Below are 15,760 nucleotides of genomic sequence, written 5' to 3'. Positions count from 1 at the left end.
GAGAGCACCTTGATGTGCTCACCAACCCGGAAGCTCCCTGAATCTCCTTCAAAAGTTTCTATAATTCCATCTCCAGCCCCCTTCTCTACCAGGATGGAGGGTACGGCTGAAAGTTTCTATCCTCTTTTCCCAGGCCTGGTCTTTCTGGCGACCAGCCCCCATCCTGAAGCTATCTAGGGCCCCTACCCTGAGTCACCTCATTAGCATAAACACAGATATGGTTGAGAAAGGGGCTTGTTATGAACAACAAAAGACATTCCTATGACTCAGGAAATTCTAAGGGGTTTACAAGCTCTGTGCTGGGAACTGGGGACAAAACCAACTATTTTGTATTCTACCATGGGCCTCAAGGTATCTTTGGGGGTTGGGAGGGGGTGCAATTCAACCCATAATGGTGACTTTGAGCAATACACTTGACCTGCTTTGCCTCAGCTTTTCTATCTCACTGGGCCACTAGGAGATATAATCATTGAAAATTAGTTGGATTGAAAATGAAATTTGTCCATAATCCAAGGGCTTTATTTTAGCGGAGCTGAAACTTTAATTTGTCCAACAACTATTTACTGAGCAGCACCTATATGTTTGGCTTAACACTAGCATTTGGGCAAAGAGGGGTGGAAAAGACAAACCCAGACCTACACTTGAAGGGCTGACGTTCTAGTGGTCATGGAACATGGGATAATATTAAATAAACAAAGTATTCTTACAAAATTAACATTTTAAAGGGAGCAAAGCCTGCTAAGAGAAGTGGAGCATTTGGGAGTCTTTTCCTTGAAATCCAGATGGATCCAATAGCATAGGATAGTTTAGATCAGTGGTATTAGAACCAGATACCCATATTGGAATTCCTATACCTCTGTTTAATTATCTGTGACCTTGGGCAGAAGAATCAAACTCAGTGTGCCTCAGTTTCCTTATTCACAAGAATACCATTGCCTATCTCCTAGGATTGTTTCCAGGATTAAATTACTTAATGCAGGGGCACCTGGATGGCTCAGTCAGTTAACCTGATTTTGGTTCAGGTCATGACCTCAGGGTTTGTGACTTTGAGCCCCACATCAGGCTTTGAATTGACAGCGCAGAACTTGCTTAAGATTCTCTCTCTCCCTCTCTCTCTCTCTGCCCCCATCCGCTCTCTATCTCAAAATAAATAAATAAACTTAAAAAAATATATTTAATGCATGAAAAGTGCTTACAATAATGCCCGACATGGAAAGAGCATCCAATAAATGTTAGTAACTATCATCATTACTATCATCTGGTGATTGTTGAGAAAGGGCATGATTAAATTCTTTAATAAAATGTTTTCTTGGAAAACTAACGTCAACCAAGATCATCAGTCTTAGTGTTGCTGGGTCCACCCAAAAAAGTGACCTTTTGAATTCAAACATGTTGGAAGGAGTAGTCTTTGTGGGAGCCCCTGTAATGCTTATGAACTATAAATATCTATAGTTGTACTTTGAGATTCAGAGAAATAAATTCCAGATTTTATAGAACTGTGGTAATGCAGGACTCCTTTGGCTTTTTCCCTGTCATTTCAAATGATTTACCTGTCATTTTTAGGGAACTATGGAACCCCACTTCCTTGGTACTTCCTTCTGCAAGAGTCCTATTGGCTTGGTGGTGAAGGTGAGTTGTTTAAAATTTTTTGATAAAAATCTTAATGTTTGAAACTAACTCCTTTGGCTATGTCATGGATACACATAGGCTATAGAGGTGGCTCCTTCTGTCAAGTGTGTGATTCCTGATTAGTTAGCTACCTCCTGAGGGCTCTGCCACTGTGGTGCAGCATCATAGCCTCTAGGAACGCACCTTTGGGAGTTGCTGGGCCAGGGTGAATGGCTGAGCATTGCTAAACCCTTGTGTCCTATACAGCTTGTGCCCAGCGGATTAAATTGCCTAGTAAAAAAAGGCCAAACCACTTTAGGGTGCAAATGACTTTTGCAACTCCTCAATTTAAAGCAGGGAGATCCATAGAATCATGAAGAAACCTTTGTACCTTTTGCCTCCCCTCCTGCTTTTTTATTCCTTTCCAAAATATAAATTAATGCATTCTCCCAAGGTAAAGGTACATCCAGAGGTTGGAGTGAAGCTATGATCTTCAAGACAAACACTCCCAGACTCTTCTCTAATACTCATCTTACTTATGGTTGGGGAAGAGGGGTAAGGGAGTATTTGCCCAGAATGCATCTTACCTAAAATGTACTTCTCCTACTAAACAGGACAGGAAGCCCAGAGAGAGTTCTAGAAGTTGCATAGACTCTTTTGTGAGGTATGAGAAGGCAAGAAATTCCTGCCGTGATTACTGGGGACTTCCTTGGAGCTGGTAGTTTCTGGAAGCGAAAGAAATACTTTCCAATCTGTTCCTCACCTACCTGCACTTTATTTTATATTATTGGGTCTAGGCCAGGATTTATCCTTTAAGCACTAAGATAGATGTTTGTTTTCTGTAGGTGATTAGCCTGGGGCCTTTAAAAAAGGCTTGGGTGGTTTATTTTGTTTTGTTTTGTTTTTATGGTTCAAACAAATAGCACTTCAACAGCTCAGTATTTTTCTGTTATGTTGGTTTGTCTATCTTGTCTATAACTTTTAAATTTCAACCATAATAAAGTTATCCATTGTAAATGGGGTTTTTCAACACAGGAGCATATTCCTGAACATTTCTAATTTCAGTGAATATCAAAACTTGTAGGCATTTTTTCCCTCTACAATTTCAGCAGATAATCTGTCTCTCAAAAAAAAAATTCTTAAGACAAATGTGCTCCTTCAAAAATGAATCACATGTATTTTTGCTAACAGCAGCCAAATATTTTTCACCTGCCTCACAGGCTAGACTGAAATAGATTCCTAACTGTCTCTAAAATCAGAAAAGAGCTGAGTTTTCCCACCTAATCCCCTCCTCTCACAGACAAAGAAATGGAGCTCAAGAGGACCAGTGTCTTGTCTAAGTTACTTTTGTCACTTGGGACAAAATCTGGAACTGGGACACACATTTCCTGGCAAGGAACTCACCCGCTGACTAAACTATGTAGAAGATCTCTCCCTGCTATGTTGTTGCGTGTTAGTGCAGTAGGGTAGCTAGTAAAGTGATCAAAGGAATTGTGGGTAGTCGATTTGAAAATCCCCCAGGAAGCAGAAATAGAAGTGCCAAAGGTGGCAGGTCCCTGACCACCAGGCCCATTACTTGCTCCTCCACCCACAGCTGCAGATCGAAGAGGGCGACCAGGAATGACAGAGGCCCTGGTTGGCTGCTGCATTAAAAAAACTCGCCCTGCCCACATCTGTGCTCCTGAGACCAGAGCCTTTAGATTCTTGGCGACAGTGGTTTCCTCCTGCCCCTGCTTACCTCTCTGGCTGGCTTGCTCTTCAGCTTGCTTCTCTTCCCCTTCCAGGATGTCCTGATGTCCTTTTAAATCAAATGCCAAATTTACAAAAAAAAAAAAAAAAAAAAGAAAGCCTCTGTGTGTGTTTACACCACCTTCACAGTTTGTTATTGTTGTTGTTTTTAATGTTTATTCATTTTTGAGAGACAGAGACAGTGCAAGCAGGGGAGGGGCAGAGAGAGAGGGAGACACAGAATCTGAAGCAGATTCCAGCCTTTGAGCTGTCAGCACAGAGTCTGACATGGGACTCGAACCCACGAGCCACAAGATCATGACCTGAACCAAAGTCGGACGCTTAACCAACTGAGCCACCCAAGTGCCCCAACGATTTGTATAAGCCTATACCTCAACCAGTCCTAACTCTGGTGTTAGTTCCAAAAGACTTGAATGCCCATAAAAATGCTTAGGTAAATTATTTTTCAATCTGTAATTTAAGCTGGCTACCCATCATATCACCTTGAATCGTCTTCTCTCAAGATTCATCATGGCTTTAACATGTTTTTGATTGGAGCAGGAACTACTGTTGGTGAGGTAAAGAAAATTACCCCATTGCAAACTTGGTCCTGGTTTTGTGAATTTTTTTTTAATTATAATTTCTGACATTGTGGGCCCCTGCTGGCATGTTAAGAGGATAAAGTGAAACACCTGTTACAAAATACACTCTGAGCTCAGCAAAGATTGACAGTCCAGCCAGCCAGCAATACCAGCCATTTTGAGAACTTTATAGGCCCACAGGCCCCTGGGAATGCTGACTTGGCCTTCTGAGGGAACTGTTTTCCAGCTATGGTAGGAAACTCTGCAACTACTTCCTTCTCCCCTCCTTTTCCTGCCTTTACTGATTGTTAGCTCCCACCAGGAATAACAGTGTCTTCTGGTTGGTGCAGGCTGTTCAACCAGAGAAGAAAGGGCCCTGGAAAAGACGGAACCCATAACAGAGGAAATGGAGGATCCGGAACACCCAGAAGGGACCCATGGTAAAAACCTCCATTAGGGGCAGAGAACAGAGGCAAGGGAAAGGCTCAGACTACTGTAAAAAGCTAGAGCAAAACCCTTCATGCCTGGCGTGAAGTAAAACCCAGGATACTGACTCTGTGGTGACAAGGGTTAAAACCTGATAGCTCCTCAAGGGCCAGGCTGCACGTGTGTGGGATGAATGGTCCAGCCAGACATTAACGCATATTTCCTAGAGAAAGCAAATCCCAAGTATGTGGTGTGTTTGTGCCCTTGTTAGGCAATTCCCAAGTGAGTTGCACAAATGTGCTGACTTCCGAGGATTTAGCAAGAACAATAACTTGGGTCACTGGGACTTAAAGCGGATATGAGCTATAAGGAAAGACAAAAATAAATGCTTCTGTGCACAGGAGGAAGGAGTCTAGTGGAGCTGACTACACTTCATTCGTAGTTTACAAATCTAGAGGTCCATTCATTCAAACCATCAAAAGCCTTTCCTGACCGTGGAAGTTACCTAACAATTCCTGAGCTGATGAATTAGGTTTGCAACTATTCCCTGGCTTTGCCTTCTTTATCTTCTCTCTTAAACCAGTTCTGTACTTCTCCCCATGTTCTCCATTCCCTAAGCATGTACACTTCTCTGTTATGCTAAAATGCTCTTGCCATCCTCACCTTGGGGTCAGAGAAGCAACATGGCCTCTGGACTTTGCCTGCCACCGTGTGAGAAGGTCTGGCCTCTGGCCCTCTGGCCTACCCCAGGTGCTATTTCACAAAGCTGAAGTCAATGATGCACGGCTCATCAGAGAGCTGGTCTACAGTCAATAGTGCCTCTGGGAAGGCACTATTCCACTCCTCCCAGAGTGGAATTCTAAGGCCAAAATTGGGGGGCTGGGGCCTGGTCTACCTTATTTTTAGGAGACACCAGGAGGCACACATAGGAGAAGCATTGGGATGTTGTTTTGTAGGGGAGTCAATGCTCAGAACTACGATGTTAACAAATTAGGGGGTGCTATATAGGGTGAACTAAAGCAGAGAGTGACTGGAGGTTGGGAGAAGTGGACACCACATTAATGAGGGTCTGCACTGGGAGGGTGTCAGAGTGGATGAGTGGAGGGGCAGTGATGAAGAAGAGTGGACTATACCCTGGGGCACCTGGTTGGCTCAGGTGGTTAAGCATCTGACTTTGGCTCAGGTCATGATCTCACAGTTTGTGAGTTCAGATTCTGCGTCAGGCTCTGTGCTGACATCTCACAGCCTGGAGCCTGCTTCAGATTCTGTGTCTCCCTCTCTGTCTGCCCCTCCCCAGCTCACGCTCTCTGTCAAAAATAAACATAAAAAAAAAAAAAAAAGAGTGAAGTTTACCCAGTAACTGAGAATCTGTGAAGTATGAGGAGCAAAAAAGTTGCTCTATACAAAGTTAATGCAAAGGCCTGAGCCAAGATGACTAGGAGAGGGGCATTACAGGACCAGACATGGGAGAGTCTGAAGGAAAGTTATGTTTTGGGAGGAAGATAAGGAGCCTGAGCTGCTACCAGAAGCCCATGAGGAAATGTCCCTACAGACTTGGAAATGGCAGCCTGGCGTGAAGATTGAGCTTAGGGACTAACTCTCCAAATAGACAGTGAGTGCGCTCTGGGTTCGAATCTCAGCTCTGCTGTTCATGAACTATGTGACCTTGATTGGATATTTGATGTCTCTGTGTCTTAGGTTTCCCCATCTATAAAAATGGGCATAATAACATCTACGCCCACAGAGCTGTTACAAGGGTAAAATGAGGTAATACATATAAAGTATTTGAAACAATGCCTGGCACATAGTAACTGCTCAATAAGTGTTAGGTACTATTATTACCATTGTTATTCTCTAGTAATCCATACAAAGGCTATAACTAAGGCCATGGGGGAAAAAGACTATGGCCTGAAGAAAGAACCTTGGGGAATGAATACATTAAGGCATTACACTAATATCATGTTCATTTTTTTCCTCCAAGACTCCTTCTTTGAACGAGAGCTTCCAGGCTTGGTTCCTGGGGTATGTGTGAAAAATCTGGTAAAGATTTTTGAGCCCTACAGCAGGCCAGCCGTGGACCGTCTTAACATTACCTTCTATGAGAACCAGATCACTGCGTTGCTTGGTCACAATGGAGCAGGGAAAACCACCACCTTGTAAGTTTTATGGGCAAAGAGCCTGGATTGCCATTCTATCCTGTCATTTCCGGCTCTCTTCTGCCTCATTAGCTACAGTTTACTCTTTCCCATTGAGTATTAGTGACAAAAATATACTACGTATTTGTGTCCCAAGTGCGTATAAAGCACACTGCAATATTTAAAGCTCACTCACATACATTGTTTTATTTGATCCTCACAAGAAGTGGGAGAGGAAGGTAAAATAAGTTTATTGCCCCTTATGTGTGCTGGGGAAGTGGACATCCAGAGAGTCAAAGTGACTTTCTAGGGTCACCAACTTGCAATGCTTCAGTGAGAGCAAGAGCTAGATCTTGTCAGTTGTCTCATCTATGACACTGTAAGCCTGTCCTCCCACCCCCAACCTCTCCCGTGTCACTACCATCAATGATGGTGATAAAACTATGACCATCATCACCACATACCCCTGGTCTACAGAGAGTACTACTTATTTTCAAAGAGGATTCCTTTAGCTCTTCCCATAAGCGGCCTGAGGTGATCTCTGAAAATGCTTCGCTATTCACTTGACCTGGAAAACCCCACAAAATCATGCAAATCAAGAGGTTCAAATCTTCATGTTCACTTTAAGAACACAGGTGAAACTGCCCAGGCCATCAAGGGTATGCATATCCGAAAAGCCACCAAGTATCTGAAAGATGTCACTTTGCAGAAGCAATGTGTGCCATTCTGATGCTACAATGGTGGAGTTGGTAGGTGTGCCCAGGCCAAACAGTGGGGCAGGACACAGGGTCGGTGGCCCAAAAAGAAGTGCTGAATTTTTACTGCACATGCTTAAAAATGCAGAGAGTAATGCTGAACTTAAGGGTTTAGATGTAGATTCTCTGGTCATTGAGCACATCCAGGCAACAAAGCCCCCCAAGATACAGCATAGAACTTACAGGGCTCGTGGATGAACTCTCCCTGACACATTGAGATGATCCTCACTGAAAAAGAGCGGTGTTCCTAAACCTTAAGAGGAAGTTCACAGAAGAAAAAGATACCACAGAAGAAACTGAAGAAACAAAAACTTATGGCCCAGGAGTAAATTCTACATAAAATAAATGCAAATAAAAGTAAAAACAGAGAAACAAAAAACAAAAACAAAACAAAGAGGATTCCTTTTCCTACCTGTAAGGGTTGGTGGTAGTTCTGGAGAAAATAAAAAGGGTGTACTCTCTAGAGGGGCCTGTGGGGTAACCGGCTGGCAATTGAAGGTAAAGTTCAGGAAGATGCAAGCTCTGCATAGAAAAGTCAAGAAGTTCCCTTCACTTTTCTAAGGGAGCAGAGCACCATCTGCTGAGAAGGAGACCATGGCTAGCTAAGGTTTCCCAAGGAGCGTCAGAGGCGGCCCTCGCAGGGGGCAGGGAAGCCACGTGACACACAGTCTTCAAGTCCTTTGACCTCTTACAGAGCCCCAGGAAGGAACAATGTAGTGTACACCCTACATTGGAATGTTCTCTGAGGGCGGTTCAGGGTGAATGGAATGTGGGGCTGATGCCATTATATTTGGTTCTGTTTCCCTCTAGTGGTTGATCAACAGAGATTTCAGCTTGTAAGTACAGGTCCAGATAACCTGAGATTGTATCTGAACTCAGGGACAGAGCTGGACCAGGCAGCCCTAAATCCAACTGATTTTTCTCCTTGTTAACTAATACGGGCAGAGAGCCCAGAGCGCCATCCAGGACCCCAAGGTTTCTCAAAGGCAAATACATGACTGCATCAACTACTGAAATGCAACTTCCCCTGGGGGTTGAAACACAATGTTTAATAAAAATAGTAATAATACTTTCGAGTTTTGCTTTACGCTGGCATAGTTCTAAGTGTTTACAAGTATTAGCTCGTTTAATCTTCATAACAAACCCATGAGGCAGGCATCATTATTTCTCATTTTACCAAAAAAAGGGCCAATGTTGATATTGGGCTTCTTGTTTTGAATCCAGAAATAGTATTGTTGGTGGTAATTCCCCTGTCTTCCTTCAATCATTCAATCAGCAAATACATATTGAATGCCTGGGCTCTCATTAAGACCCTGCCCTATGCTTTTGTGATAATAATATGAGGCACAGCATTGATCACACACTGCACACTTTAATTAAGCCTCCACATCACCAGGAGCAGTGATGGCTGAGCTGGGGAGGGATCTTTAGCTGTAAGTGAAGGTTCTGCAGCTGGGAACTCCAGGAACCCATCAGTGCCTGCCTGGGGCACTAGGAAATAAGTAGAAGCAAAGATGACAGATGTGGTCATCCGCAGTAGGGCTGGATGTACACACTGGTTCTAAAGTCTGTATGGGAAACTGTTGGTCCCCACAGCTAATAATGGTTTGGGTTCAATTGAGAGCCAGTGCAGAAATCAGTGTGAGAGTCATCACTGACCCTAGAGTGGGGGGCTGCCATCCCAAAGCAGTCCTAACGGCCATCTTTTCTGCCACTGACTCCTGTATTTGGCAGGTCCATCCTGACGGGTCTGTTGCCACCAACATCAGGGACTGTGCTCATTGGGGGAAAGGACATTGAAACCAGCCTGGATGCAGTCCGACAGAGTCTTGGCATGTGTCCACAGCACAACATCCTGTTCCACCAGTAAGTAGAACAGGAATTGAGATCATCCCCATGCCTTGCTCTCCCCTGCCCCCCAACACACATGTTCTCTAGAGCTGAGCTCAAGGATGCCTGTTCTGGGGGCAGCAGGCAGTGTGTTCTTGTTTGGTTTCCCCATGTTCAAGGTCCTTTGTCCTGCTTGCTATAAGAGGTATCCCTCAGAAAGTCAGGCTATGCCTCTGGCATTGGGAGCTGAGGTCTACCCCCTAAGAAAAGTACTTCCCCCTGCTCTTTGACAGAGTGGTCCATCCTGGGGCCCCTTGTTCAGTCCTGAAATATTCCCTCTCAGGGACCAAGAGAGGAGACCATTGTTCCTGTTTCTCTCTTAAGCCAGGCACTAAAAACTGACTTTTCAGGAGGCTTTTCACTTGCTTTCCCCCGAAACTTTTACTTATTATTTTAAAAGCTATATTGTATTTAGAGAAAGGAAGGAAAGAAGTATAAATAGAATGGGGCACCTGGGTGGCTCAGTCAGTTAAGCATCTGACTTCAGCTCAGGTCATGATCTCACAGCTTGTGGGTTTGAACCCCACGTTGGGCTCTGTGCTGACAGCTCAGAGCCTGGAGCCTGCCTCAGATTCTGTTTCCCTCTCTTCTTTGCACCTTCCCCGCTTGTGCTCTGTCTCTGTCTCTCTCAAAAATAAACAAACATTTTTAAAAAGTTAAAAACAGAAAAGAAGGAAATGGAAGTCACCTTTAATTTCACCATCCATAACACGTTGGTGTATGATTTTTCAGAACTTCTCCTATGCAGGTGTGTGTGTGTGTGTGTTTTAATTATAAAGGAGAGTAAAACTCTGCATACAATTTTGTAACCTGCCATTTTTTAATGCAGTTAGGGTTTTTTTTTTTCACTCAGGATGTCATGAACATCTTTTCATGTCATTATATATTCCTCTATAAAATAATTTTTTGTTTATATACTACACTATTATATAAATGTACCATCCTTTCTTATTAGATACTTAGCATGGTCTGTTTTTTGTTTTGTTTTTTTGTGTTATAAACAGCACCACAGTGATCAGCTTGATGGCTAAAACTTTGTGCTCACCCTTAATTCTTTCTATAAGGTGAATCATTAGAGGTAGAATTGCTGAGCCCATTGCCTTTCTTATTGCCCTGTCCCCATAGCCTCACAGTGGCTGAACACATCCTGTTCTATGCCCAGCTGAAAGGAAAGTCCTGGGAGGAGGCCCAGCTGGAGATGGAAGCCATGTTGGAGGACACAGGCCTCCACCACAAGAGGAATGAAGAAGCTCAGGATCTGTCAGGTGCTCGGTATTGGGAAAAGACAGGACTACAGATGGCAAATGAATTGTCTTCCAGGACACAGGACCCTGAGAGGGGGAGGCTTATTACAGACCTCGTAAGAGGTGGAACACTTCTATAACGTTATTCTGTGCACCTAAGAGCACCCCACCTCTGGATCATTTCCCACATGGAACCCTATGTTAGAGCAGCCTGAGCTGTATTGATTCTGGTGTTTATGTGTTTGGACTAAAATGTGAGAACAACCTTCAGATGGTCTTATCCATTTCTGCATTTCTTGCCTTTGCTGCATTTAAAGAGTACCCCACTAGGTTTGAACACTATATAAACATCTAAGGAGGCAGCGTCAAGCTGCTGCTGGTCTTAAGGTAACCCCCCTTATACCACAGCCCTGGGCCTTTCTCTTCCGATCCTCTACAGCTGTCATGAACCTGTTGCCTTGTGCGTACCTCTAGGTGGCATGCAGAGGAAGCTGTCTGTTGCCATTGCCTTCGTGGGAGGTGCCAAGGTGGTTATTCTGGATGAGCCTACCTCTGGGGTGGACCCCTATTCGAGACGCTCAATTTGGGACCTGCTTCTGAAGTATCGATCAGGTAATAGCCACTGCTCGGTGCCCTTTGTTCTCACTGAAGCTCTATCTGTGATCTCCACTCTCATTCCTGGCGCTCTGTAACTGAGTATAGTTGACAGCCATAACTACACTCTGATGGGACTTCAGCAGTCACTCGAGTAAATCTAAGTTCCCATGGAAGCCTCCTGAAGTTTTTACACAAATAAAAACAGGAATCACTGATGGAGCAGACTACTTCCCAAAATATTCTAAAAGGTTCTCTCAACCTGTGGCCCTTCTGTCTGGAACAATGTGTGCAGCTCTATGCGAAATTCCTCTTTGACTAAGAAAACCCAGGTCACATGCAGACATCCCAAGGAACTCCATAACTGTCAGATGGTCACTCAAGACCAGGTGTGAGGGTGACACGCAGGTGTCCAGTGCTCCAGAGGACTACTGCAGATAGCAGGGCAGTGTCTCAAAATGGGACCTTCTTTCCTCTATCCCAGCACCTTCCAACCAGACGGTGCAGATCCAGAAAGACAGCAGGCAGAGTTCAGACTGCCCATGAACAAGACGGCATGGCTGAATCCCGTGGTCAGTTTGCCATCCTGGAATCCTCATTACTGTTTTCTTTTAGTGACATCTCCTATTGGTTTCAAAGGGTGTGTGTGTTCTTTGCAAAGATTATAAGTGCAATGCTTAATGCTCCAGAGAATATGCATATGGAACTCAATAGATGCCAATTACTATAATAAATATGTCCCATACATGGTGATTTATTTGAATCAGGTCCAATGCCAGATGAAGAGATACTGTGTGTGACAGTGTTTTACAACATGCAGGATGCTGTCAAATGTTAATTGTTGTCACTATTATTCCAGTTTTCTGGACTTTGCCACAGAATACCTGTTTTTATTTATCAACTTCAAATTTTTATGCCCATGTAACAGGGAGGTTACTCTACATCCTCTCCCATCCAGCCTTGCCCAGGCCTGCCTGGTGATCCCCCTGACCTCTGCCCTTGCAGGCAGAACCATCATCATGTCCACTCATCACATGGATGAGGCTGACCTCCTCGGGGACCGCATCGCCATCATTTCCCAGGGAAGGCTCTATTGCTCAGGCACCCCACTCTTCCTGAAGAACTGCTTTGGCACAGGCTTCTACTTAACTTTGGTGCGCAAGATGAAAAACATCCAGAGCCAAAAAACAGGCTATGAGGTATGTGTCTGCCCAGGGAAAGAGTCCGTTTTGGGTGAACAGAAATGTACGGTGTGGTGCTGCCATTCCAGACTTCTCTACCCAAATTGGGCTCTCGCTGTCGCAATCAACCTCTTTGTTTCTGAGACTGTTTGCAGATTTTGATAAATGGACATTTCGAACCCTCCTACAGAGATGCTTTACCCTAAATGAAACAAGTAGTTTTAAACCTGAGATTATTGTAGTCCAGAATCCTAAACTACACACACGGTGTGCTGCAATGTAGAAGTGTCTCAGTCTACAAGGTTACACAGTTTTAAGGAGAGTGGTTATTTAAGCTTCCTGTTTTTCATTCTAACATTTATGTTCCCTAATTATTATTTTTAAAAAAATTTTTTTAATGTTTATTTATTTTTGAGACAGAGAGAGACAGAGCATGAGCGGAGGAGGGGTAGAGAGAGAGGGAGACACAGAATCCCAAGCAGGCTCCAGGCTCTGAGCTGTCAGCACAGAGCCTGACGTGGGGCCTGAACTCACGGACCGTGAGATCATGACCTGAGCCAAAGTCGGACGCCCAACCGATTGAGCCATCCAGGTGCCCCTTATGTTCCCTAATTAAACCCAAAGTCCACTAGTAAATGAAAGCCAAGAAAAGACTTTCTTGGGGACTATACCCTAAAAATGGTGAAGCCAAACAATACCAATTAGCAGAGACCCCCTCAACATGTCAGGAGACAAAGTTCAGGTCTGGGTAGCAAGGTGGACAACCTGTGTCATCCTGGGTAAATTCCTTAATTCTTCATCATCATTGGTTTCCTTGCATGCAGAAAATGAAACTGGTTATCTCTGCTTCTGCTTATCAGGGATGTGGTGAAGATAAATCAGGTAAAGCATTATGAATGTGCTCTGGACTCCTTGAGAATAGGCACTGCTCACATTTCAGTTGTCCCAATTATTATTTTGTAGCATTACCTATGCCTCTGGCCACTGTGGTGTAAGTGTTCCTGCCTCTAGGCTTTCTAGGTGGATTTCCACAGCCCAGTGTGCATCCATGGGGAAGGAGGACCACAATGTCTCGCACAGGCAGACCCACAGCTGTCATATTATAATGGCAAGCCAAAGGTATCCTTTGAGGTTCTACTACTCTCTGTGCCTGACTCACACACTGGCCAGGATAAAATCAAATAACCACACCCTCAGAATGCTCACATGAAGCAATACATTCAAATGGTGACAGAAAATCTGTTGACCACTTTTGGTGGCCAGAAACAAATGAAGCTTGGTGGTGATAGCAGTCAGCATCAGGGAGATGTTATCATTCAAGTGACTGAATCTTGTCTGTTTCAGGGGACCTGCAGCTGTGCATCTCAGGGTTTCTCTACCAGGTGTCCAGCCCACATAGACGAGATAAGTCCGGAACAAGTCTTAGATGGTAAGGAGTGGGGCAGGCTGTATCTTGGTTCTTGTCTGGTGATCATCTCTTGGTGTTGTCGGGTGTGTCCTGTTGTCATAGGCTTTAATGGGAGCAAAGAGAACACTCTGTGTACTTCTCAAGCCCGTGCTCATGCAGTTGCTCATCTTTTTCTTTGGCCTTCCTTCTCCTCCATTTCCAGAGGAATTTGAAAAGTCCTGGGCCTAAGGGCCTCTTCTCTTAAATGAGGAATACAGTCTATGTTCACTTCTTGCCCTGCCCACTCCCCTCCTGGGTCCTTCTGCCCTGGCTGCAGGTGGCATTAGTGTCTAAGAAGGGCTTCTCTAGGTGTCAGGAGGGGCCTTCTGGTGAAGCCATGGTGACATACAGTCGCATAGTGAACTATTCCAGAGAGATTGCATGGACTGGATGCTGAGTTACACATCCCTGTTACACTCCTGACCTTCCCCTCAGCGTCCCAACTTCCTAGTAGTTCTTCCTTGAGTTAGGGTGCATTAAAACTCCTCAGGAGCGCCTCCACCTCCAGGGAGAGGCAGAAGAGAGGCTCTCGCCATAGGCACTCACCTCACAGGATCTGACCTCGGGGACCCCGAGCATTTGCCAACATCTCTCACTGTTCTCCATGAAGGCTCACTTCCATCCATCTTCTGGGGTATCTTTGCAAATGGAATACCACATACCCCATATCCCTCAGAGGGGGCAAAATTCAACCCGTGTACTGACTCAGGTTGATGACAGGTGGGGTTAGGGGAATCTGCTTATCAAAAAAAAAAAAACAAACAAAAAAACAAGTTTTCTTTTTAGCACAATTTTTTTTTCTAAGTCTGAGGAATTTACTGATTAAAATCTGATAAAACAAGAAAAATGGACACTATTTATATTCTGTGCTTGAAAGTTGAGGGAAATGTCAAGGTTTGCCTCACGTTTCCTCTCTCGCCCACTCTGCACTGACAGAACCTGCAGTGAACATGAACACATCCTTTCAGGATGACAGCTTTATGTCTTTCCCTAGCCTGCCTTGCTCTGGGTCTCTCCCTGCTTTCTGAAGGTTCCTCCCAGGAGGAATCTTGGTCAAGACACTGATAGTTTTTAACAAACCAATGCAGTGGTGCACCACAATCAAGTTGGAAACAGGGACTCCTGGCTGGAGTAATTTTTTTTTATATTCCTTTATTTCTAAATAAATGTTTATTTTCTTTGACTAGAAGAGGGATGCTGTGAATGGTAGGAAGCGCAGTAAGTTGTTATGCCCCAAGTAAGTGGAGGAAGATCATTCTATTCCCTAGTTAGCTCCTTGAAGGAGGACCCACAACTGAGCACCACACACTCACTGACCTCTCTCTGCCAGGCGCTGTGAGCCCTGCTGCCCTCCAGGACTACCTCTGGAAGGCTGACACACATGACTAAGACACAATTCCTGGGAATCCAGCAGCTTCGGGCTTGATTTCCTTCCTCAGAGAACAATGAACATGACCCCTGGAGAGCTGTTAGGGCAAAGCTGCTTCCTCACGCAGGGAGCCCTCCAGCCCCTGTGTGAAGTCATCCCAGAGCTAAAGACAATTGAGTCCACTTTTCAAACTTGACATAAATTAAGCCTTCCACTCCAGGTAGCCAGAAGGACATGGGTTTGAAGCCATGTAATCCCTCCACGTGGGTAATTTTTAGAACAAAGAAAGCAAAGAACCCACTGGGTGACCCTCACTGAGAGGATTGTCTTCAGAAGTGCATGAGAGCTGGGTTCTGAGTCCCTACAATCCCTCTCCCTTTGACCTCCCTCTCAAGATAATAGGGAAACGCTTTTCATATATATGCTTTAAAATTTTAAATTAGATTCTGGATGTTAAAGTAATACATGCTTATGCATAAAATTCAATTCCGACTGTACGAGGGTGTCAGGGAAATACTTGTCACTGGACACTTCCTCATGCCCCATGTTGTGCATGCCACACTCCCTCCCCTCAGCCCCAGTCTGACTCCACAGCTTCTCAATCCCCTTCTGCATTTCCTGAGATCAGGGTGTTATAGTTTGTTTGTTTGTTTGTTTGTTTGTTTGTTTGTTTGTTCATTTGAGGAGGCAGGTACAGTCCCAAGGGAAATGGCGCATTTCTTCAAAAAGTTAGACCAGGCATGGCTGTGTGATTTGGGAAGGAGAGTTTTCACCCAGCTTGGTCATCAGTTCCAGGTGTACG

At 44.5% G+C, this 15,760-nt stretch overlaps 1 protein-coding gene and 1 pseudogene across 1 annotated transcript in view; both read left to right on the top strand.

Moving 5' to 3' along the window:
* The window catches only part of ABCA4 (ATP binding cassette subfamily A member 4), a 128,166-nt gene that overhangs the window by 68,026 nt on the left and 44,380 nt on the right, over positions 1-15,760 (top strand). Inside the window, exons 19-26 of the mRNA XM_032594091.1 lie at positions 1,564-1,629; positions 4,268-4,357; positions 6,325-6,499; positions 8,968-9,099; positions 10,249-10,388; positions 10,842-10,979; positions 11,967-12,160; positions 13,487-13,571. Of these exons, the coding sequence (XP_032449982.1) occupies positions 1,564-1,629; positions 4,268-4,357; positions 6,325-6,499; positions 8,968-9,099; positions 10,249-10,388; positions 10,842-10,979; positions 11,967-12,160; positions 13,487-13,571 (1,020 nt within the window). The remainder of the gene's footprint in view (positions 1-1,563; positions 1,630-4,267; positions 4,358-6,324; positions 6,500-8,967; positions 9,100-10,248; positions 10,389-10,841; positions 10,980-11,966; positions 12,161-13,486; positions 13,572-15,760) is intronic.
* On the top strand, positions 6,991-7,562 carry LOC115521278 (annotated as a pseudogene).

Source organism: Lynx canadensis, chromosome C1, assembly GCF_007474595.2.
Source record: "Lynx canadensis isolate LIC74 chromosome C1, mLynCan4.pri.v2, whole genome shotgun sequence".
In the NCBI taxonomy this organism is placed as follows: domain Eukaryota; kingdom Metazoa; phylum Chordata; class Mammalia; order Carnivora; family Felidae; genus Lynx; species Lynx canadensis.
Note: the sequence above shows the minus strand (reverse complement) of the source record. Positions and strands in the feature narration are given on the sequence as shown.